Source organism: Parasteatoda tepidariorum, chromosome 11 (assembly GCF_982258835.1).
Source record: "Parasteatoda tepidariorum strain Cologne lab strain chromosome 11, Ptep-v5.0, whole genome shotgun sequence".
Classification (NCBI taxonomy): Eukaryota; Metazoa; Arthropoda; class Arachnida; order Araneae; family Theridiidae; genus Parasteatoda; species Parasteatoda tepidariorum.
In genome coordinates, this window is record NC_141765.1 from 73,852,730 (window position 1) to 73,877,748 (window position 25,019).

At 26.6% G+C, this 25,019-nt stretch overlaps 1 protein-coding gene across 6 annotated transcripts in view; it reads right to left on the reverse strand.

The window, feature by feature from the left end:
- Ide (Insulin degrading metalloproteinase) overlaps positions 1-25,019 on the reverse strand; it is an 80,804-nt gene that overhangs the window by 17,944 nt on the left and 37,841 nt on the right. For 3 of the 6 annotated variants that reach the window (XM_071187736.2, XM_071187737.2, XM_043038869.3), the window contains exons 12-21: positions 24,616-24,788; positions 23,537-23,640; positions 19,844-19,946; positions 17,045-17,140; positions 16,936-16,962; positions 13,473-13,555; positions 9,739-9,883; positions 8,941-9,051; positions 2,633-2,753; positions 2,344-2,435 (exon numbers count right to left, since the gene is read on the reverse strand). In XM_071187736.2, coding sequence (XP_071043837.2) covers positions 2,344-2,435; positions 2,633-2,753; positions 8,941-9,051; positions 9,739-9,883; positions 13,473-13,555; positions 16,936-16,962; positions 17,045-17,140; positions 19,844-19,946; positions 23,537-23,640; positions 24,616-24,788 — 1,055 coding nt within the window. Of the gene's footprint in view, positions 1-2,343; positions 2,436-2,632; positions 2,754-8,940; positions 9,052-9,738; positions 9,884-13,472; positions 13,556-16,935; positions 16,978-17,044; positions 17,141-19,843; positions 19,947-23,536; positions 23,641-24,615; positions 24,789-25,019 lie in introns of all 6 variants that reach the window. The other 3 variants (XM_016048083.5, XM_016048084.4, XM_043038868.3) reach the window with 1 other exon arrangement.

Below are 25,019 nucleotides of genomic sequence, written 5' to 3' on the forward strand. Positions count from 1 at the left end.
TTCAATTTCTAGGGAATTAAAGATGTTTTTCACATGAATTTCTTTTTCCCTCACAATATTTTCCTTTTCCATTTATGATTGTAGGAAAAGGCAGTTTGTAGTTTTTTGCATTCCTCCTAACATTCCTGACACGACTTCAGTTGTTACCTGCCCTGGCTTTTCTATTTTTATGTACTTCATGACTCAGTTTATTTGTATCATCTACTAGTTTCGTTATCTATTTAAGAAGCTTCGATATATAGCCATGCTTCACTAGAATGGTGATTTAGATGTCTTTATCTTCTATCTTGGGTACAACTAATAGTTTGATACTATTGATGAATTCTCTCAATATCTCATTCGAGTGATCTTCATGACTGGGATCCCTAACTTCTATCATTTCTTGGTACCCTGACCCATACAAATTTGGCATAGTCATCTCCACAACCACCGCAAGAGACTTCAGCAGTTCCGATCTCTGCAATATTGGCGTCATCCTTATTTTTCCGGACATTCAGCTAAACAACCTGGATGCCCGAAGACCTACGGAAATCTGTTTTCACGAACATTGGATTCTGCGGTAGAACTGTAATGATGATAATCTTGTAAACTCATGATGCCTAGAGTTTTTGAGGAGAGCCTCTTCCTTTCTTGAGTGGTGTCCCAGTGGTGATGAGCCCAAGGGTAACTGAGGCACCCTTTTATAGCCATTTTCTTTCTTCTTGAAAAAGAAAATTCCTCAAAAGAATTTTTCAAAAAGTTCCAACCACCTCTCAAAAAAATTTCTCTCTATATATTTATCCATCAACAGTGATGTCATCCTTATGACCAATGATCATTCAGCTCCATGACATCAACTGGAGAATTTCTGTGTATGACATTACCTCTTTGAAAATCGCCATTCCACATGGTATTCTTGCCACATGGATATTTGAAACATTATTACTTCACAAAATAATTTAAATAAAATTTAAAATAAATAGTGAAAAGCATTTTACTAAAAAAAATTATCAGTCTTCCCAAAGAATCAGCATTCCAAAACAAAAACATGGTGCAATATGCAGAATAATATAAAATTAAATGTTTGCTAAAATCCATGACAGAAGGGTTAATTACATTAAATAATTTAAAATTATAAAATATCTAAAGTGAATTAATAACATGAAAGAGTAAAAATTTGAAAATTATATAATGTAATAAAAGAATGACTAAGATTATGTTTAATATAGATTGGCTATCAAATTAATCCAAAAGCTTCTTTAATATAAATTACATTTAAACCCTAATCTTTAAGAAAAAAAATTAAATCAAACATTAGCGCTATTTAAATTATATACTACATTTAAGGTAAATAATTAAATTTTCTTGAATGTTATTAACAGACAATTAATCTTAACAGTTTTATATTTTACTAACTTAACAAAAATGATAATTACAAATCCTGAGACACATTACATGTAAATCATACAAAATAATAATAAAAAACAGACTAAAAATGATAAGCATAACGAAATTGAACACTATAATTACATGTGTGATATGAAACTGAAAATTTACAATGATTGTCCTACCGTAAAGATGTCACTAGTTCCTTAGCAACGTTTGTACCCATTTCTAAATAATAACGTGTTGGTTTGATAAGCTGGATAGTGAGAAACAAGATAATTAAAATGCCTCAAAAAATACTTCAAAAAGTCTCAATACCGCACAAAATGAACAGGGATAATTAAAGATCAGGGTTTGGAAATGATTAATAATTAAGGGGTTTACTAGAGAAGTTGGCCTTTTGGGACTTAGTGAAAGAGTAAAATAAAATTTAAAGAATAAAAAATTTTAAAAACATTAAATGAACAGCTGAAAAGAAACCGATTTGATTAGAACTTTATAAATCAACAAAATGATCTTAGATCATAATCCAACAACCAACCAAGTTATGATGAATATCGCATAAAAAGCTTAAATAAATCATTAATACAACGGTGCAGATGGTTGGTTCATCAAATGTTCCATAGCTAAAATAAATTTCACATTTTAACTACTAAAAATATATTTATTTCATTCAGGATGGATGGCTATGGAGCAAATCAAAGCTACTAAGATGTTACAAAATATTTAGAACAATTCTCTTCTAAATATTTCTGTCACCAAAAGTTTTGAGTTAAATTTTTCTAATATTCTGATTAAAAAAAACTTATTGTGTATTTGTATTTTTGTTTTCTAAATTATCGACAATTTTAATAATTCCTTAAAGCATATATTATACATATAAAAATATATATTATACATATAAATTACATATATATTTGGGGCAAAGTTTTTTTATTATTTTAATAATTAAAAGCAGAGGGATACATTTCCTCTTACCTGCTTTGAAATATTGCCATAAAGTAAAGCTTCAATATGAACTCTTCCTAACAGACCAGGAACCATCAACTTTACTTTGTCAATAGTAATATCTAAAAATGAAAGGTTAAAAAATGTACAACAAGAACATTTTAAAGCATCCATGAATTTTTCAATAAGTCAAAAAAAGAAAGTTTGGCCAGTCATAATTATTATTGGGTTTTGATAAACAGTTTGAAATTCAGCAAACAGGAAAAAATAGAAGCATTTGAGGATGCAAATATTTTGTGCATCCTTAAATTTCACATACCATCTAAGCAATTGAGAAGTTCCTCATTGCTCCATATTTTCTCAGAAATAATGAGTGAAGTATAAAACATTGCATGTTGGTGAGGTTGCTGCGCATCAAAATTTTTAAGCTCTCTTCTTAACTAAATAAAAAATAAATTATCAGTTTTTATGATACACTAATATTATTAACTTACATATACAGGGAATATAGCCAGATTTTTCATCAAAAAAAAAAAAAAAAAAAAAAACTTTTAAGTACTTTTTAAGCACTGAAAAAATATTTTTAATGACTTTCCAAAAAAAAATATCATAACTAGGATCCGTGCAGTAACAAAAACAATTTTTTCTATCCTTTTAAAGTTCTTAAGAAAATCAATAAAATTCAAAAACATTTTCAAAACCTTTACATAATCATGATAAAATAACTAGTTTCTGATAAATATTGCAGAGAAAATTATAAAAATCATGAATTTCTTTAAATTTAGAATGACAATCGATACAGCAAAGAAAAAATCTCTTCTTAAAAGATAAAAAAATTAAGCACTTTTTACAAACACCAAATAAAAAAGCACCTTTAAGGGCTTTTAAAAAATGCAAATAAAAAATAAGCACCTTTAAGCACTTTTTTAAAACGCTACGCACCCTGATATACAGTAAAAGACTTCTATAACACAAACCTTGAAAGATGAAACTTTGCATTTTATAGAATTCTAAGTTATATAGATCATTTTAAAATTCATGAAACCTATCTACTAAACATTGAAACATATATATATATATATATATATATATATATATATATATATATATATATATATATATATATATATATGGAATGGATCGATAAGAATGCTTTAAAAAAGTTTTTAAATACAAATATTTAAAAACACAAAAATTAGCACTTAAGTGAATCCAGCAAATTTATCTATTTTGGTTTGTCATTGACATTTTCTGGTTAATGCAGTGTATGGAGAATTGCAATTTAAAGAATTACGTTACATGGATATTTTATTCAACATGTTTTAAATAAAATTATGAAAAATAACAAATAAATTGTCAACATGCTTTGAAGAAAACTCAAATTCAGATCATATAAATAAAGAAGTTTTGAATTTAGTACTTTTTTTCTATTTAAAAATGAAACTTTCATTTTCAACAAGTATGATTATAAGGACTGAATTATACACTAATACATAAAAACCTGATATTTTTATGTAAAAAATTGAAGGTCAACTAATACAATGGATTAATTTTTAAACTAAAAAACATTATATGTTGTTTGACTGTTTCTCACTCAGTCTTTCAAATGTAGGCAATAGAAAAATCACTATATTTATTGTTTAGTTATGTACAATTAGGGCATGTAGCATAATTTTAGCAAAAATTAAGCATCTTTCAAGCACTTTTCAAGCACTCAAAAAATATTTTTAAGCGCTTGAAAAATATCCTAATTAGGCAGGGTTGGCAAGTTTTTGACAATTATCGGATTTTTACCATCATGACAAAAACAACTTTTTGACAATTGTTGAAAACACAAAATTTTGGTGTAGGGAAAATTATTAGCCATTATAAATATGAAGTATTTTTAATTAACATACATGTAGAATTATAAAAGCTTCATCAATTACGTACTTATTACAACATATAACTCTTTTTGTTTTGAATACTACTGACAAAAACCCAAATTTTGGTGTAGAAAATATTAAATAATTAAATGAAAATTATTGAAAATTAAAATACAAACAAAATTTATCTTCAATCATCTTATTCTTTATACGTAAAATCAGTTTTAATTTACTTTCATTTTAAGTACTCTTTTCCTCGAAGCAAGCAATTACAAAAAAAATAATTTTGAAGCCCTCTTTACTCCAAGTTCATTTTTCAGTTTTGTATGAATATGAGCAGAATTTGAAACTGTTCATTCGATTGATGCACAGGCGTATAGACTAGAATGTTGACATACTAAAACTTATATAACAAAATAAAATAACATGTAATTAGGAAATTTGTTCTAATAACTGTACAAAATATTGATAGTAAATTAATTAAACCCTTGAATTGATTGATTTAAAAAATTATTCACTCATTTAAACAAACATTCATATTTTTTGTAAATTATAATTAGTTTATTTATCAGGGAATATATTATAGTCACAATTTATTGAAAATATTCATGAACATAGAAGCAGTAGTGCAGAAAATTCTCAGTTTCTAATATTTCCTGAAAACAAAGTTTTTATTTATTTATTTAAATTTCCCCAAAAATATTAATGCTTTTCTTTCTTTTTCTTTAAGTACAATAACTTTTTCTTAATATTTTTTCGGAAATTAAAGTTTATACAAGAAAATAAATTTGCTCGATTTTACACAATTCTTGAATAAATTAGCGATAATTAAAAATTATTAGAAATGAAAATATACTGAAATAGTAATAATTTATTAAATTAAAGGTCTCACTTATAAATTTTAAGAACTCAAACTACCAAATTCACAAATTGATAATTAATTTTTTGAAACAAAGAAAAATTTTGCAAAGTAACACATTTTTTAGCAATAAAAAATTTTGTAGGAACTTATTTAGACCAAAACTTTTTCTATAGCTGCCTGAATTTACCCATAAAACTTTGTTTGCATGATTAGACACATTCTGCTTACCTGCATATATATGTAATAATGACAAACATTAAGAATATATAAAACAAATTATAAGTTGAGATCATTCAATTATCGGTGACCTCTTCAGTTCAACTTAATCAAAAGAATCTGCCTAAATTGTAACATAAAATAATTAAATTCATATTTGATTTGATAATAATTAACAACTCATAGTTATTGTTTTTAATATGTTAAGAGTGGTATGTTTTTAGAAAAATCAATTGATAATTTTAATGATTTTGGCTATATGTTTTATAAATGATACATGACATAAATTTTAATTATAGTAGTATATAATGAAAGTACGTGCATGATTTAATATCTAATAAAATGTCCCCAATATTAATACAGAAACTCGTCCCAGGTTTTTGACAGTTATAGACAATTTTCGATAGCTTTTTGACGTCAAAATCCCAACCCTGTAATTAGCATATGAGCACTCATAAAAATTTCTTTTCCTTCCTATTGTTGAAAGTTCTTCATAAATGCATTAACAAAATGCAAAATAATTTCTAAAGACTTTACATGATCATGATAAAATAACTAGTTTCTTTCAAAGAATTCTTTTACATTAGCCACCTTCGAAACAATTTATACACGATTTTAAATATATTCAATATTTAGTAACTCATTCCATTTTTAAATTAATAACTACTTTATTTAATATGTAAATTTTTTTTTAATTCAAAATAATTATAACTAATTTAATTATCATTTGAAAATATTCTCGAGGTGTATTTTTTAGATTTAAATAAAAGTTATTTATAAAAAGGATGTTCAACAAAACATTAACAAAATTAATATTATTGATAATACTGAATTGATAATACTGAATTAATAAAAATATGTAAAGAATTAAGCAAACTATGAAAGCTCAAATAAATTCATATTACAAATTTTAATTAGTAAATGACCTCTAACAATATTTATTATTATTTGTTACTTTAATGAAATGGTTAAAAAAATTAAATAATTTTGAAATACGATGTAAATATAATGAGTATTGAAGCTAAACATTTTTGTCAAAAGTAAATCATTATATGGTCCCTACACTAATATCAAACAAATTTGAGGTAATTTAATTTTTTATTTCAATTGTTTTAAATAAAATCATTAACAGATGAATTGAAGTTTTTTGGAATGACAAATCTGAATTTTTCTACATAACTAATCATAATATTTTTTGCTCCATTTAAAATATTGAAAGCATCCCTCTTCATACTTTTTTAAACTCTTGCCTCTAAATATTATTGAGCTATCTCATAAAACCACTTAAGAGCACTGAAAATTTTAAAAATAATAACTAATAAAAAGTAATGAGTAAAAAAAGTAATTATATGTTTACAAAAATTTTATGCAATTGGTGTACGGTCCCTAAGATAAAAATATTATGCTTAAAATTTTCAATTATATCTTAAATTTAATGATTAAAAGGGTGATGGAAATTTTGAGGTGATGAAGCTTTGGGATTCTTGACTGCTCTGGGGACCTACATGAAAAGACAGATTTAGTGAATGATCCTCAAATCAAGTTCAAACATAATGGTACTGATCTATAAATAGAATATCTCGAGAAGGCCATTAGCCTGAGACAAAGACGATGGCACTTCACCAACGATGAAATTAAAAAGAAAACTTTCTATCTCTATTATGGAAAAAGATTTAACAATGATTAGTTAGTCTCCGCAAACAGCGAAAATTCGAGAGATTTTTCGGCTCAATTTCAGACGGCTAAAAATGAAGCCTGAAATTGATAATATTTTAAATACAGTAGACTTGCAAATGAGATTGCAAGAATCCTTTCCTACCGAATCCAGCTCAGAATAAACACATGTGGATCTGCAAGAATTTCATCAAGCATGTTTTCATACGCTATGAACCGTTTTCATGCCAAAATAGATTAGGGTTGTATGAATAGTGAAAACGTTGAATAGAAAAATTTGAACATCTTTAAATTGGTTGGCATGATTCGTGGCGAAAACCAACATGGTAAAGAAATAATATCTCAATTTGGAAAAGGGAGAATTAAGCATTTTTTAAAAACACCCAATGAAAAAAGCACCTTTAAGCACTGTTCAAAAATGCTGCGCACCCTCACAATACATGATTCTCAAAAAGACAGATATATGACTTTTTTTTATAAATGAATTTTTACAAGTTAATAGTTACCCCGTATACAAGTTAACTTTATAAGAAATTTAGAAACAGTAGAATTTCCGTGAGAAAGTAACAAACATTTCTAATATGACAATTTAAGAAAATTATGCATGTAATTTTCATGTGATGTAGTCACGGCTATACTAAAAGGGGGGTGGCAGACACGCTTGTTGTAAAAATTTGTATAAAGAATATCAGAATTAGAAAAAAATAAGTGGATATGGCCAGAAAAACGATTTAAAAAAATACATACAACTGAATCATCCAGAACCAAACACATCAAAAAGTAACAACTCAAATTCAAAATTCATATGTCATAATAAGATATTTAAAAATCGGAGTTTGAAGAACCATGTAAAAGGGAAGAAAAATTAAATAACAGCCAAAAACCTATCATTCAACGATGTGAAGTAGTGATGGAATCATCATGAATGGAACGTGTCAGAAAATCATAACTCAAATTTGAAATTCTCACATCATAATAGCATTGTATTAAAAATATATCAGAATTTAAAAAATCATATGAAAAAGTCTACAAAAATAGTAAATGACTTGTGAAACAACAATAATCAAAAGATGTGAAATTACGAAGCTTCACAAATTAAACGCCTCAAGAAGTGATAACTCAAATTTGAAATTCGAGGGTATAACAAGACATTTAAAATATCACAATTTGAAAAGTCATGTGTTAATCAACTGCCAAAAATCTGATAGTGATTGAATAATCTTGAATAGGAGGCATCAATAAATAATTACTCAAATTCAAAATTTGCATGTCTTAATCACACTGTATAAAAAATATTGCAATTTGAAAACTCAAAGGGGCTGAAAAGATAGTAAACAATTTGCATGAAACTATCATCAAAAAACGGGAAATCATGACCAAATTGTCATGAACTTAACACTTTAAAAAAGTGATAGTTAAAATTCGAAATTTGCATGGCATAATAACGTATTAAATACACCGGAATTTGATAAACTGCAGGGAACTGAGAAGACTGAAAAAATATGAAATATGAGTGGTGTTTGAGGCTAGCTTCTAACATCCAGTAAGCCAGTTTTAGTAATATTTAATAAAGTGGAAGGTCCAGAAACAACACCTTTCATCCTTGTTGAATTAGTTGAATTGCAAAACCAAGATTCTAATAACAACTTTGAAAATTTCAATGCAGACTTTAAATAGCATATAACATAGAATTTAACAGTAATTATTTGAAATGAAATACAATTGAATTTTGTTGCTCAAGCTTGCCTGTAACAATAAAGATCCCAAGCAGGAATAAAAGATTTAAAAACATTTACTAAAATAAAAAATAAAAAAATAAAAAATAAAAAAAATAAAAAAAATCATACATCACAAAGATACTCTCATATTTTTTTTATAAACCTGACATTACAAGCGCAACTCAATAATAGATGAATATCATTCAAAACAAAACAATTTTCAGCAAAAAACTGAGCTATTTATATAATAATAATTCATATATTAATTATTAATATATTAAGTGAAACTTGCCCTTTCTTTCAAAATATCAAAACGCTTTTGATCAAAATTCAAATCCGTCAATTTATCCATAACTTTTTGAAGAAGAATATGCTGTTTATCAGTATATCCCTTGATATTTAGCTACAAAAGAAAATAGATAAAATTATACTAAGGGAAAAAAAACATATATAACAAGTTTTAGGGAAACATAGCTACTACTAAAGGAAAGATTCATTAAAATTTACCAAGAAATAATACAAATTTCTTGCAAATCAGACACAAGAAATTCTAGGAATTTAATAGTCAATAAAATAGAAAAATTATATTACACTATTTACTGTAATATTTATAATTTATGTAATCATTAATTGGACTTAATATAAAATGTTTGGGTTCATAATTTTGAACAATAATAGATATATAATTCATTTTAAATAGTGGTGACATATTATTTGACTACTAAAAATATAAAGTTATGAATAAATAAAATTGCAAGTTTTAAAATATTTAAAAAAAGAAAAGCTTTACACTGATTACATGATTGTTCAGTAGTAATATTTTTAAAAAAACAGCAAGAAATAAACTGCAGAAAAAAATTTTTAAAAGGGATTTTTTTTTTCAGAAACTTTTTGGTTTGTTCTGGATTTTTTGCAAAATTCAGAACATATTTTTGTTAAACTAAGAGGAACTATTGTAGCAATATTATTAGTCCATTGGAAAAAACAGATAAATGAAAGCTATGTATAAATGCTTATACTAACTTCACTAGTTAAAAAATCATAAGTTAGGTCACATAAAATACAAGTAAAAGCAAAAAATGAGACTTACAAATATTCCAGCTTTAGAGCATCTAAGAAAATATTGGATTCCAGCTAAATCTGCAGCATATGTATACTCATTTAATGAGTCTCTTACTAGTTGTACAAAAAGTCGAGTCATATTGAAATGCAGAGGGTCAACATATGCCATAGCACTATAAAAAGTATATATGTTTAAAAGGTTAAAATACTCCCAGCTAACAATATAAAACTTTAAAATATAAGATTTTCAATTTTATCAACATAGTAAAAGCTTGACTATTGAAATAAGGGATAACAAATAAACATTGAATACATGAGTGCTGTCATGCGACAACTTGAACATCATTATTCCTTATTGTGTTTTAGCAACACTTAGAAAGTTAACTCCCAGTCTGTGAATTGAAGTTGTTTGTCTATCGTCGTCAATAAAGATGCTTGTGTTTTAGCATACTTAGTGTCTAATTATTGCTACAAGGATTATTATAGTTAACAAATAAAATTACATGGTTTCAGGCAACTCTAGTGCTTCAAGTTTTGCACGTTTATCGAAGGAACTTAATATAACCGAAGATAGAATGTGGGTAAAGTGGAAGCTAAGAAACAATGTTTTGATTTCTATGCTACAGCTATTCAATTATCTGGCAAGGAGACAGAAATTCAGGAGTGATATTTATATCTGCAATAGGTCCAGCTGCTACAATTTGGCAGAAAAACAGAAAAGGATTTATCCATGATTAAAATTGAAGTGAGAAGAATAAATTATTGAAAACATTTACTGAGAAAAATTTCATATTAAATGGCCAAAAAGATTAAAAAGATAAATCAGCATAACAAAGCTTTAAAATTTGGAAGTAAACAATGCAAACAGTAATGGTAGTACATAGGTCAGTGCAGTGGCCCAGATGAAATATTCCGCGACAAACATAACATATTTAACAACAACAAAACAATAAACATAACATAACAAAACAAATTATGTAATTTATCCAATTAATTTCCTGCATCATCTCTGTTATCTGACATCAGGCAAGGAACAATTAACAAGGATCATCTCCCATGTAATGGTAAGATAATAAATATATATATACATACATATATATATAAAAATGGAATTCTGCGGAATTAATAAGGGAGATGAGCTAAAGAATTCGAAGAAAGCAGTGTAATATGTTGAAATACATGCTGCCCCCTCTTCACAAGCTAGATCACCTAATTCCAAGTGCTATCAGGAGGAATAACTATTTTATTCACTAGTTACAATGAAAATGATCAAATGTAACCAACCACAGCCTACAAAATGCGTATTCTTCAGTGACTTTCAACCTTCAGTAAAGAAAATTAATGGCTAAAAAGAAAATTAATGATTACGGCAGTCATAGGAAGGGCGAAACTTGCACATATTCCGTGATGTCAAAAATATTTATGACATTGTCAGCACAACATAAATTTAGTGTGCGCAAAACTATGACAGAGAAAATTCCTTCTCCTCTTCCGACTGAGAAACGTTTCAAATTCAAAAGGGGGAAATAAAATGTTTGTTTCTCCCTCAACCTCTGTTACTACTAGCACTATGGCCTGTGTTAGGAAGGGCCGGGAATGTCAGCAGAACATAACAAAAATTATAAAATAATTAATTATTCATTTGTTCACCAGTTGCAGACAGGGGATTTTAATTTTTTGTTTGTTTTCCGTTTCATTTCAAAAATTTGATTTATTACAAAACGGTTCTATAAACTGGGTTCGTTCTAGCTACATAGATAGGAAAAGATACTGAAAAGAACAAGTTTTCTCACAATTAAAAGATCAGAGTTCTAAAGAAATATATTCAAAATAAAGTTCTTTTTGCTTATCACTAAAAAATTTAAATCTTTTCAAACTAAAACACTTAAATATAAAAAAATCGTAAAACACGGCTTTGTAAAAAAACTCATTGAAGAAAAAAAGAAACTATGATTGCACTTAATTTAAAAAAGAAACATATTTCAGATAAGACAAAATCTTTCTTCCCCAAATCTTAAACTTCAATTATTTATTATGAAACATATATATCAGTGATAAATAAGTTTAGAGATAATAAAAAATAATGAAATATTTAAAAAGTTTTTCTTTTCTTTTTTTTTTTAAGATATAAGAAATGCTGATGTAAATGCAAAGGAAAAAAATATTACAAAAATTGATTCAAAGGATAGACAATGCAAAATATAAAAGAAAACATACTTTAAAGAGAAAATAAAATAAATTATAAATTTCAAAGACGAATAAATGAATTTAATTTCTGAGACTGAAGCTAATGTCCCGATTAAAAGTTATTAATAGTTGGAAGTCTTGCTCCAATTTATATTTGGTATTTTCACTAAACTCAGTTGGGTGATTTGTTTTGCAGAACTTCAGTTTTTTTTTTTTTTTTTGATCTTTGAATTTTTTTCCTTCCTTGAAATTATATCTTTTTTTTCAGCTGCACTCAGACAGTTCTTACATCAGTTAATCGGCTGTCGGTAGCAATTTACATACTCCTGCCTCTTAATTTTCTTAGGAATGTTTATTTAATGCAAAAGCGTTGTTTTTTTAAATTTTAATTTCTTATATATTATAAACATTGGTTAGCAAAAGTGGCAGAAATTTTTAATCAGCATTGAAAAATAAATAAAAAGGAATTTCAACTAAAAGTATCTGCAGAAATTGAATCGATGCATAGAATAAAAAGATTATTTTTCTAGTTTTATGACTATTTAAAAATAAAATATTTACAAAAAACATATAAATGAGAAGAGGGTAAAATATATAGCACACTAGTTTATTCTTAAGTTACAAATCTGAATTTGCAACCCATTTGTAGATAACGTCATGCAGTTTCTCGACAATCAAAAATTTAATAATAAATTTTAAAAAACATTACAAAATATGTTTGTTAGTTCAGAAATTTTCTGCAAAAATCTATTTTTGAATAAATTTACTGTGATCACAAAATTATCACGCGTAGCTAGAGGTAAATTAATTCTTCGCATAGGACGCACATCACGACAGTCGAACTTTTAAACACAGATAAGCGGCAGCCTATCTACAGGAAATTACTGTAGATATATAAACATTACAATGAGTGATAAAAAATAAAATACTTACAAAAAAACACAATAACAGTAGCAAAAAGTGATTAAAAAAAAACAATATGGCTACAGAAGTACAAATAAAAAGCCTATTTATACACCTTCATGATTTGAGTCAAGTTGATGCCAAAACATTTTGAACAAAAGTAAACTAAAAAAGAATTTGAAACTTAAAAGAAACACAAATTCTAATTGATGATGTTAAATGATGCAGCATTTGATGATTCCACTCCCTAATACAAACTGCGTAAACAAACATAAGAGTTAGGTTAGTAATATCAGTAGATCGGGGCATTTTATGTTGTTGCTTGACGGAGCTTTACAACTATTTATATTATACTATTAAAATAAATCATTCAGTCGGTTATATTTGAAAAAAAAAACTTACATTAGAGTTAACAAAATAAAAGAAATAAAATCAGTAACATGGCATACCTTTTTTCCAATATTTTTAAATTTTTAATTAGTTATCTTTAGTACAATAACAATCCTTAAGTAAAATAACAATAGTAGTAACAATCCTTCATACTGGGTTGAAGTGATAATAGCACCTTTGATTATATAATGCAAATTATTTTTCCATACTGAAAGAATTTAACACTTACAATCTGCACTCTTATCAGAATATATAATTGAAGATATTAGAAACAATACTTGCCTTTCAAGCATGAAATTCAGACATGCTTTTGGTAGAAGAAAATAATCATCTTGTTTATACCATAACCGACTCATTTTGGTATTCTAAAAGAAAAAAAAATTAAAATGGTTATAAATAAGCAAAAAATTTAAAAAGAGAACCACTTTTACAATTTAAATTCATAGCTTGTGCTTTTCAGAGTAATTGTGTTATACTGTGCACAACCTTTTTGAGTACAGCAGGTTGACCAATGACGGGCCACGTGCCAATATTTATAAATGTTGACTGCAATTATGGCAATTTTTATATAAACATCATTGTTTTCGATATTAAATTCTTTTTATCATTTAACTTAGTAACATATTTGCCAAAAAGTAATGCTTTTTAATATTAAAATTCATTCAAACCTGAAGAATATTAAATTGATACTTTTTTCTAAAGATATTTCCTTCAAATCAAAAATAGATTTAGAAAAAAAAGAAGTAGGAAGGAAAAAAAATTGGGAGAAAGTAATTTTTTTTATCATATCACATAATACAAAGGCTTATTTACAAATAAAGAAAAACTGTAAGGTTTGTAGAATAAAAGTAAAATGAATATTTTATTGAGCAATACAAATGCAAATAACATATTTTACTTAAAGAACTTACATGGTTGTCTGAAATTATTTAAAAATAAAACAAACACATTATAGCTCAAAATAAGTTGGGGATATATTTATGACATTAGGAGATTCATATTTAGTGAATTATTAGAGATTTTCAGAAAACTAAATCTTAAATAGTTTTTAAAGCTATAAAAGTTAAAAATAAAGTTTCTTTTTTTTAAAAAAAAAAAAATTTCGCCAACTATCAAATTTTGCATGTTCTAAAGAACTGTATTAAAAATATCAAGATATTAAAAAGTAAAAAAAGACGCGAAAAAGCATAACAATAACAAAAAAAAAAAAAAAAAAAAAAAAAAAAAATCTAAAAATAGTTTGATTGGACAAAATCGGTACAAATAAAGCACTTCAAAATTTACTATAAAAATGCGCAATTTGAAACTCAAAAGTCGTACAAATATCCTTTTAAAAAAATATCTGGATTTTCAAAACCGCATAGAAAAGGGTCGCAATGACTACGAAAAGGATTTTTTTAAAAAAAACTTAAATTCGAGATTAAGATGGCAGAAATAAATCACCAATTTTAATACTTGATTCAAGTATTGTAATAATACATGTTAAAAAATTCCGGATTTACAAAACCATAAGGAAATACAGAGCAATAACTGCCAAAAAAATAAATAAAAATAGTTTGGATTTACAGCGAAATTGGTACAAATGAAGCACATTAAAAGTTAGAATGAAAATATGCGATTCCAAACTCGTGAGTCATAATAATATGGTATTAAAAATATTCAGATTTTAAAATTTACGTGAAAATCCAACATGGTCTTTAAAAACATGATCGAAAAGTCACTCGGATTTGAAATGGACACAAATAAAGCACATATGAAATTATACCTTCATTTCAAAATATGTGTAACAGAATAACATATTAAAAATATTAAGAATTTTAAAACTGTGGAAATCCATAACAATAATCGAAGAAAATGCATTTGAAAAACAACAGATGTACAGTATATTAGCAATTTGAGCGTGTTTATAATTGATGACTTGAAAGCGCAATACAAAATTTTACTTTTTTTTCCTTTTAAAAAGGAAAGAATCAGAATTATTTTACTATATTCAGTTGCCACTGCTGAACGCACTTCAACAGCTGGTGTGCCCGCAGGTTGTGCACCTTATATTATTCATTATAAAGTCTGATTTTATATATATATAAATATGTAACAGGCCCAACCCGATAAAATTATTATTTTTCTACTTTTTCAGCAGGCAGAGAAAGATTAAGACCACAAAATATTAAACAAAAGTAACAGAAACATTAAGAAACTACATCTGAATGGCAGAAACTTAAATAGATTCATGAGGAAAAAAAATAAGAAAAGCTATTTTTTATAAAGGAATGTTGAGATAGCTTTATTTGAAATGCAAAACAATTGAAAAACAAAGACCAAAAAAAAAGGCTTTTCATCAATTTCACCGTAAATCCAAGCTACTTTTTTTTCCAATTTTTCGACAGTTATTGCTTTGCAATTCCACATGCAAGGCCCATGCTAAGCATTACCACCTCGCCAAATGCAATAATATCATAAATTCAGCTTAAAAAAATTGAGTTTTGGAAAAGTATTTGGGAATGATTTTTTCTACTGAAAAGAAAAATTTACATTCCCCTCAATCTTGGAGAAAAAGGTCAAAGGAAATTTTTCTGAACAAATCCTGTATTTTTTGTTTGATTACGTCTGGAACTAACTGATTGTTAGATATGTCGCATAATCAATAAGAATTATATTAAGTCCACATAATGTAAGTAACAGGAGAGATTATGTAAGCATGAGACAAACTACCGTAAAATGTAGATTACCATGTTAGTTGCCAGATAGCACGATATCACATGGCAAATTTTTTCTTACAGTTTGTGCTAGTAAAACAGATTAAGTGATAGCAAGATACATATTATTTGATACAAATATTTTTGCAGAAAATATCTTTTCTCATGACAATAACATATACAATAACAGGACAATAACATAATGTTTCTGAAGGTTTATCCTTATACTACTACTCTATCTAAGAAGTTATCAAATTCTTGATCTGAATTTGATCTTGATATGAATTTGCATTTGATAAAATAATTCAATGTATAGTATATTTGTATTTTGATATGAAATTTTCTATATGAAAAAATCAATCATAAGAAATTTTTAAGATTTGCCTTCAGCTAAGAATTTTGAAATTTGGTTAATACTTTTGATAAATGGCTAATTTACTGGCTAATAATTGAGCCCTGCACATTGGGTTTTGAAAAATCCCAATATTTTTAATATATATTAGTACAACACTCAAATTGCACATAAAAATGTGCACTTAATTCATGTCAATTTCACGACAAATCTAAGGGATTTTTTTTAACCTTAATTTGGCAGTTATTCCTACGCTTTTTGATGTGGTTTTAAATTTTAATACATTGTTACGATTTGCAGGTTTTGAATCTCCCATTTTAATAACCATGCTTGATAATTGCTTTATTTATGCCTATTTCACCATCAATCCAAGTTATTTTTCGTTTTTGCTACACATTTGTATGTGGTATTGAGAGAAAAAAAATTTTAACGCAATATTATTACAGCATACTGTTTATATAAAAATTACCATAATTGACATAAACATGCATAAATGTCTGGGCATGTGGCCCTTTGTTGTTCAACCTGTTCAACAAGTGGCCCTTCACTCAAAAATGTTGTGGATTCCTACTTTACAGTTAGAGAAAATTTTTGTAGTGTTACAATAAAATAAAATTGTGATTAGCATAAAACACAAATATTGAAAAAAAAATACTTTAATATAAAAATACTGTATTGAATAAACAAAAATACTTACTCTTAGCAAATAAGGAAATTTAGGCATCTGGAAAAGAAATAACTTAAAATATAAATTGTAATCTGAATAAATGAAAATTTTTCATTCTAACATAACACACATTATTTACTTCATTTTCTTGGGGAATTAACTCAAAGTTGGTAGGTATAAATTCATTAGGAAGTGGTAATTTCAATCTTGGATGAATAGTCACATTTTTCCAGCTCTGAAAAAATACAAAACAAGACCTTGTTAATAGTTACTATACAGAAACAATAATAAAAATATAATAATATTTAGACATCGTACAAAATATTTTATCATAGAGAAATGATTTTTAAAAAATTACCATATGAGAGTAATAATGACTCAATATTGTGTTTAGTTAAGACTTTAATTGGAAGCTATAACATTATGTTATGAGAAAACAAGTTTATACATGTAACACATTTTTCATTAACTCATTGCATAGTTTGATTCTATATGGCACTTTGTTATTTCATTGTGCAATTCTTTTTCAAAATATCACAATTCAGCAACAATCAAACACATTAATTAACCCTTCAAGCATTGAGCCCCTGGGTAAAACTATTCAGAAATTTTCCTACTATGCAATACTTTCAATAACATATATAAACTGGTTTTTTGATAAAGGAAAGCTTACATCAGAAAGTTTAGAAAAAGCTGGGATTAACAATTTTTCATTAACTCATTGAATAGTTTGATTCTATATGGCACTTTGTTATTTCATTGTGCAATTCTTTTTCAAAATATCACAATTCAGCAACAATCAAACACATTAATTAACCCTTCAAGCATTGAGCCCCTGGGTAAAACTATTCAGAAATTTTCCTACTATGCAATACTTTCAATAACATATATAAACTGGTTTTTTGATAAAGGAAAGCTTACATCAGAAAGTTTAGAAAAAGCTGGGATTAACAATTTTTCATTAACTCATTGAATAGTTTGATTCTATATGGCACTTTGTTATTTCATTGTGCAATTCTTTTTCAAAATATCACAATTCAGCAACAATCAAACACATTAATTAACCCTTCAAGCATTGAGTCTTGGGTAAAACTATTCAGAAAGTTTCCTACTATACAATACTTTCAATAACATATATAAACTGGTTTTTTGTTAAAGGAAAGCCTACATCAGAAAGTTTGGAAAAAGCTGGGATTAACAACCAGAGGATTAAAAATATAACTTAAAAGGTTAACAGTAATGAAATACTTTTAAAATCGAAGATAAAGATATCATTAATATTACTACAGAGTGACTCAATAATACACATACACTACTGAAATAATGTAAATCTAACCAATATGTAGTTCTGCATAATCTATAATGATATTTTACTAAAAAGGATTCACTAAGTCTTTATATGAGCTTACAAATTATTTATTTCGACTATAGCTATAGTAATCAAATTTTAAAAGAAATGTAGTTTCAAAACTATGCATATTCCAGCACTTATTTTGATATTCAAATCAAATACAAGCCAAATTTATAGTCGAAATTTCAATTTTACATCATGTCTCCTGAAGTCTGACCTTGAGAAAAGTATAATAACAGCAAATTGGAGCATGGATAAAGAAAATAAGTTGCATTTCTAAAGTAATAAACTGTTCAGTTGGTTCACAAATCAAATTTGTTTTACTTTACCAAACAGGACAATTATGGATCAAATAAACATACAGGAGAAACTCGTAACCTTCCTATTTGGAAAAAAATTTCCTCAAATAGTGTCAAATAAGTCGGCATCTGCAAATGCTCAACCTAGATGCCTTGTACAATCTAATTTTCAGAAAATAGAGCAGAATTCTAACACTCTATTTTCTAAAATGGAGAGTGCTCTGAAACCCTATCATACAACAGCAAGATTAAACTTTTGTACAAAAAAACAAAAACAAAAAAGAAACATTGAATACTGAGTGTTTACTAATAATATAATTCTGTAAATATTTAATATAATTTATTGGTGATGAAAAAGTTTAATTAAGATGGCCCGGGTGAGTATTCATATTACTAGAAGGATTTGGGAAATAAAAAATATTTTTGAAAGAGAATTTCCAGACGAAGCATCATGGTATGGGAAACCTAAAGTAAATGAGACAAACTTAATTTAGATTTTATTTCACTTAAAATGGATTACAAGGACTATCAACACATTCTGTTTTAAAAGACACATAGGTAATCTAAACTTGTTTTTCAACAAAACAACACATCCATACACTCTAGTGCATTCTAGACGTTGGCGCAAACAAAATAAAATTGAAGTTATGAATTAGCCAGCTTTCTTCTTTGATCCAAATACAATAGAGAACCATTTGAGGGTTTTAGCAAAACAATTTATGTGAACAGTAGTCAATACAATAAGAATAAATTGCAACTAGCAATACAGAATGCTTGAAATGAAATAGAAAAATAAATAAAAGAACTTTACTTCATTTCAATATATTAATCAAAATGGTGTATATGCATTTGTTGAAATTTGTGGAATTAAAATCATTTTTCATGAAAAATACGTATAATTTTGTGTCAGCTAATTATGAAATCATTTCTTATTTCAAGACTTATCCAGTTTATACTTAATAGTTTTATTTAAAAATTATCCCATTAAATACTTCTTAAATGCAATAAATGGTTTTAATAAAGATCACATAAAAAATTAAAAATAATAGAATTTGGCAGAATATGTATAATTTTGTGTCACTCTGTATTTAGTTACAATAGATAATGGTCTAAATTATAAAACTAAACGTATGTAAAATTTAACAGTTAAAGATAAAAAATAAGAACCTTAACAACAGAATACATATTTTGCATTTAAAAAAATTATATTAAGAAGAAAACAAAGCTCTGCACTGATTTAATAAATATAATACAAGAAATTTTACATAAAAGCTGATTCTCTTCTAACCTGAATTACTTTTTCTTTAATGGGATCCAAATGATATTTGGTTCCATACCACTTTTCAGTTTTGATACAAATGTCACTAAATTTTTTTCCCACCACAGCAATCCTTAAAAAGAAGAAAACAATTTAAATAAGATAACATTTAACAGTAGATAATTAAATTTAGATGAAATCAATACAATGATAATATGGTATATATGAATTGATAATGAAATTATCATATGTTTAAAATTAATGTTTCAGCAGTTTTGTAGTTTTAAAAAAATTACTACAACAATCACAAAAAATGAAGACAACAAAACAAAACCGGTGATATTTTAATGGTGGAATTATGCATGAAGGTTAAACAAAAAATGAAGAAAATAAAGAATAAATATTTGTATAAGACAAAAAAGCTGAAATCTGATAGTGTATTATTGACACTTAGAAAAGGACTGGAAAAAAAAAACTAAGTGCCTATGCAAAGAAAAAGAATGAAACAGACTTCTCTTAGCAGAAGTATTCCGTTAACAGAATATTTAGAAACAAAAAAATTTAATAGCTGAAGTTCTATGATGTAAATAAATAAAAAAAAGGTGCATTAATAAATAATTAAAAAAATCTAAATGAAATAAAAAATTAAATTTAAAAAAAATACAAACAATGCAAATAACATAAAATTTGCATCAAAAAATTTTTACGCCCTAAACGCACATTAAGCATTAGAACTTAGCTGTCATTTGAAGCGTCATTACATGTCAAAAATTGAGAGATAATTTTCAGACATTAAAATTTATTTTTCAAAATGGTTATCCGGTGCTGATTATGTTTGCCTCGAAATGATTAAATGGAAATTATTGAAGCTTTGTTAACAGATCTATAGTTTACAGAGCTATAGTTTATAGAAAGCACCTCACTAGCACAAACCTTCATACTTAGTTTTCTAAAAGAACTTTACTAATTTTAATAGCAGCAATTTTTGGTGAAGGAATAAAAGACTACAAAAACTTTTACATAGCATGTAATCATTTGAATGAAGGATTCTTTAAACCACTCAAATTAAGAATATTATATCTGTTTCACCTTCTTCAGGTGTTAAATTCTTTTTCTTTTTTTTTTAGCTCACAAGAGAATATATCAGCATCTGATACTAGGAAACAGCATAAGCCAAAAAATTATGTCTAGGGAAAAGGGGATAGACAAGGAAGCTGGTTGACAATAATTTTAGATTTTCAACAGAAATGAAAGCAAAGAATCAAACTTAGTAATGAGATTCTAGTAATATGCTCATATATATAACACTTAGAATTCAGTATAACATTTTTTAATAATGTAAGTCATTTGTAATACTTTAAACAAAGGAATATGACAGGCATTAAACTAAAAAAAATCTTTCATGTTGTTCAAGTGTTTTAAATGTTTCTTCTACCCATTAAGTAAGAAACCGAAGTCCTCTTTTACCATAAGACACTACTTTTAGAATCCTAAGAAGAAACAGGATATCTACCTCTACTAGATAAGATAAACAGCCAAATGACTTTAATCTGTAAAATTTTTGATTATTTTATTCAGAGTTTATTAAAAGCCACTTGACCCCCTGTGAATGTTTATCAAAGCTTGAAAGTATGGGTGTAAATTAATATTCTGCTAAACCTAATTTTCTCTTCAGATAAATGTTCGATAATTTATTTCATTTAACAGCATTATGAATTTTATAGCGTTCTGATAAAAAGTTATGGATGTAGGCAGTTTGATGCATAAAACTTAATTACATATACACAGAATTTTAACAAAAAAATGAAAATATAGCAGAACAATTAAAAAGATTTAACAGCATAGTTAAAATATATTAACAGTGCTATGACTATAATATTCTGATAATCAAAGTACTCAAAATGCGTTAATCAACTGACATAACTTGATAAAATTTTGGGCTTGTTTATGTTAGAGTCTTATGTTTATTTGTGCAATGATTAACCAGGTGGCAGAGCTGTGACAATGTACATTAGAAAGAGAACTAGCATACATTTTTATTCCTAGATAAATTTTATTAATTTTCGTTAGGTGTTAGTTGATGAAATTGAGTTAATGCGAAATAGGTTGAGAGGAAAGGCCAGGTGTTCACATTGGCAGTGTTCTTCCTCTTCTACTTTTTCCTGTAGCAAGTAGAAATTATGCTGTCTTTTATTTCAATTCTGCAGGCAGATCTTTCTAATGAAATAGGAAAAGAATGGAAATTGTTCGATTACCATGCTGTCCTTTCTTGAAATAAAGTGTGTTCTGAAGCTGAAGTATATTAATCAACAGTCTATTATCTTAAATAATGACTATTATTTTGAATTCCAAAGGCCAAAAGCTAGAATCCAAGTGCCTCTTGGGTATAGGGAATTAGCACAGATGAAAATTTGAGACTTCCGAAATGCAATGGCAACATGGTATAGTTGGATTTATGAGTAAACTGTTATGTGCCTTTTGGAACTCAACTCTTTTTGACTTGCAGTAGGAGTTCAATTCCAGACTGTATCCTAATGCTGACATCAGTGTTTCACTAATTTCTGTTATTAAGGGATGTATGTACATACTATTAAACTGTAGTTTACATGTTTCTCCTGATTCTTTCATAAGTGCAAGCCAAATGATTTGACAATATCAAGAAGTAAATACCTCAGATTTATGAAGAAAAACTCACTAAATCAATCTAGAGTAAATAAGAAATCAAATATCATTAACAATGTAATCAAAATAAAGATACAAACTAAAATAACTACACAAAAATAATAAAGAATAAAAAAGTAAATTCCATACAATACTTTCACAATTCAATTATCAACAAAACAGAAAAAGGAAACTGAAAAAAATAACTTAAATTTTCTTTTTAAGAAATATAGAATTTAACCTTATGTAAACCAAATCTAAGTTTTAAAAAAAAGCATTCAGTACTTAATGGTTCTATTTACTATTTTTGTTTCAGTATTCAGTGCTTGTTTATTATTTGTGAGCCACATTCTCTTGTACTCCAGCATAAGAAATTTTGCCTAACTTAATTAAATTTTCATTGATGCTGCTGTCATTTTAATCCTATTAATAAAACATTTCTTCACATAATGAGTAAATATTTATATTAACAAACATCACCACTTCTTTTTTAAAGAGTATTACTTTTTTAAAGTCATCCTGATATGCATAAATCATTGTCTACTTTAGTTGAAATTTAAAAAAATAATGAGCATTACTTTTTTAAATTATTATTTGTTATGCATATGCAAATACAGTAGATCTATATAACAGAATTTTATAAATCGCAATTCTTCTCCATAAACCACATCAATTATAGTATAATTAATATGGTATAAGTATAATGATCTATATAACACAAAATTCTATATAATACAAAGTCTTATGTTTCAAGTTTTGCATTATAAAGATCTTCTAATGTATTAATTGTTTGGCATTGCAGCTTCAAAATAGAACTGCAAAATAATAAAATATTTTTATTTAACAAATTTAACTTAGTTCTTTTTTATAGGCTGGACATTTGTAATCTGCTAAAATAAAACTGAAACTGAAAAAAAAACTGTTAAACAATCTGTATTAATTAGTTATATCATCGAAAAAAAATTTCATTAAAAAAAAACAGAATCCACAGCGAAAAATTTATCTACTTTTATAAACAAATAGATCATTAATCATAAATTACATGAACTTTATTAAATTTACCTTATGGTATCGGGAATCAGCAAATCTAAGACCTTGGTAATCAGCTCTGGTTTGTACTTGGTTTGTATATAAGAACCACATAAAATGTCCTCCATCTCATAATCCTAATAAAAAGAATTTGAAGTTGTTTCGTCTAATTTATTTTAATTTAACTATACTGCAAACATTGAAAGTGTAAATGAAAGCAAGTTTTTAAAGTAAACTTTACATAAACCTATGTGATTTAATGACTAATCTGAATGAGTGACTCAAATAAAGGTTAACATTTCAAAGTATGAAAGTACAATACTTTAGTATTCTACTGAAGATGCTTGTAATTTTCTTCACTATTTTAGAATTAATTGTAATTTTAATTAATTCTTGCTTCAATTAAAACTAAAAGTAAGAGATAAATTCCACTGTAATCATTCTTCAATACTTACATCAAATATAGCAAGCTGTTAAATAGCAAATAGATATCAAACAACGAGTAAGCATTTTTTAAAGCATTTTTGTTTTTTTAATTAATGTTTAAAAAAAGTTTATCGAAAAGGAATATTATGGACATTTTTTTCTGCTGAAACTCATACTAAGTTAGTGTTTTTAGTTTTAAATTTTATGAGAAAAACACTTTAAGATAAAAGTTTTAACTTCAAGATAAAAGTTCAAATGGTTCCCAATATAAAAAATATTTAACAGAAATGCTTGCAAAAAAAAATATTATTAAAAATTCAAATCTAACAAGGTCATCACCAAAGTAAGTTGCATAAAAAATTTAAAAATCATGAGTGTAGGGATTTGGTCACAAAATAAATCTATAATCAAGTAATAAGATTTATTTATAAATATTGTGGTCAACATAGTTGTCTTGTATGATTAATATAAAAAAACCAAGAACTAAACAATTTTAATACTGCCTTTACTATTATGCACACTAAAAGAAGCAATCATACTTTGTACTAACAGTGTGTTTTTCAATATTTTTAAAGAAAATTATAAATTTAGTTCATAACTTTTCAAATTAAATATTTTTTAATAATTTTTCTTGCTGCATTAAGTCCCATAAACAATACTGAATAATAAAATCAAAGATTACTTACAAAAGAAGCACTAGCTAAAGAACAAACATAAGATTGAGGTTTTTCTCGATCCTTAAATCTAAATGTGATATCATTTAAATTCTTGCGTTCATTAAATATCCATTCCTGAGGACCCTCTTTCTTCAGCAATGCAAGATATTGAAATAAAAGTGTGACAATCTCATCAGTGTGATCTAAAGGAAGAAATATTAAATTCAAAAGGAAAGGAAATCAACAAAAAATAAACTAGGAATGCACAGTGTAGAAATTAAAAAATGAAACACTTTAATAACCTTTGATACAATAATCGGATTACACTTACTAACATGTAACCTTAATTGTTTGAGAAGCTAGCCTTGGATATGACATTTATTTACCATGGGCAATGAAATAGCTTCTAATGATTAAAGTACCAAATCTGAACC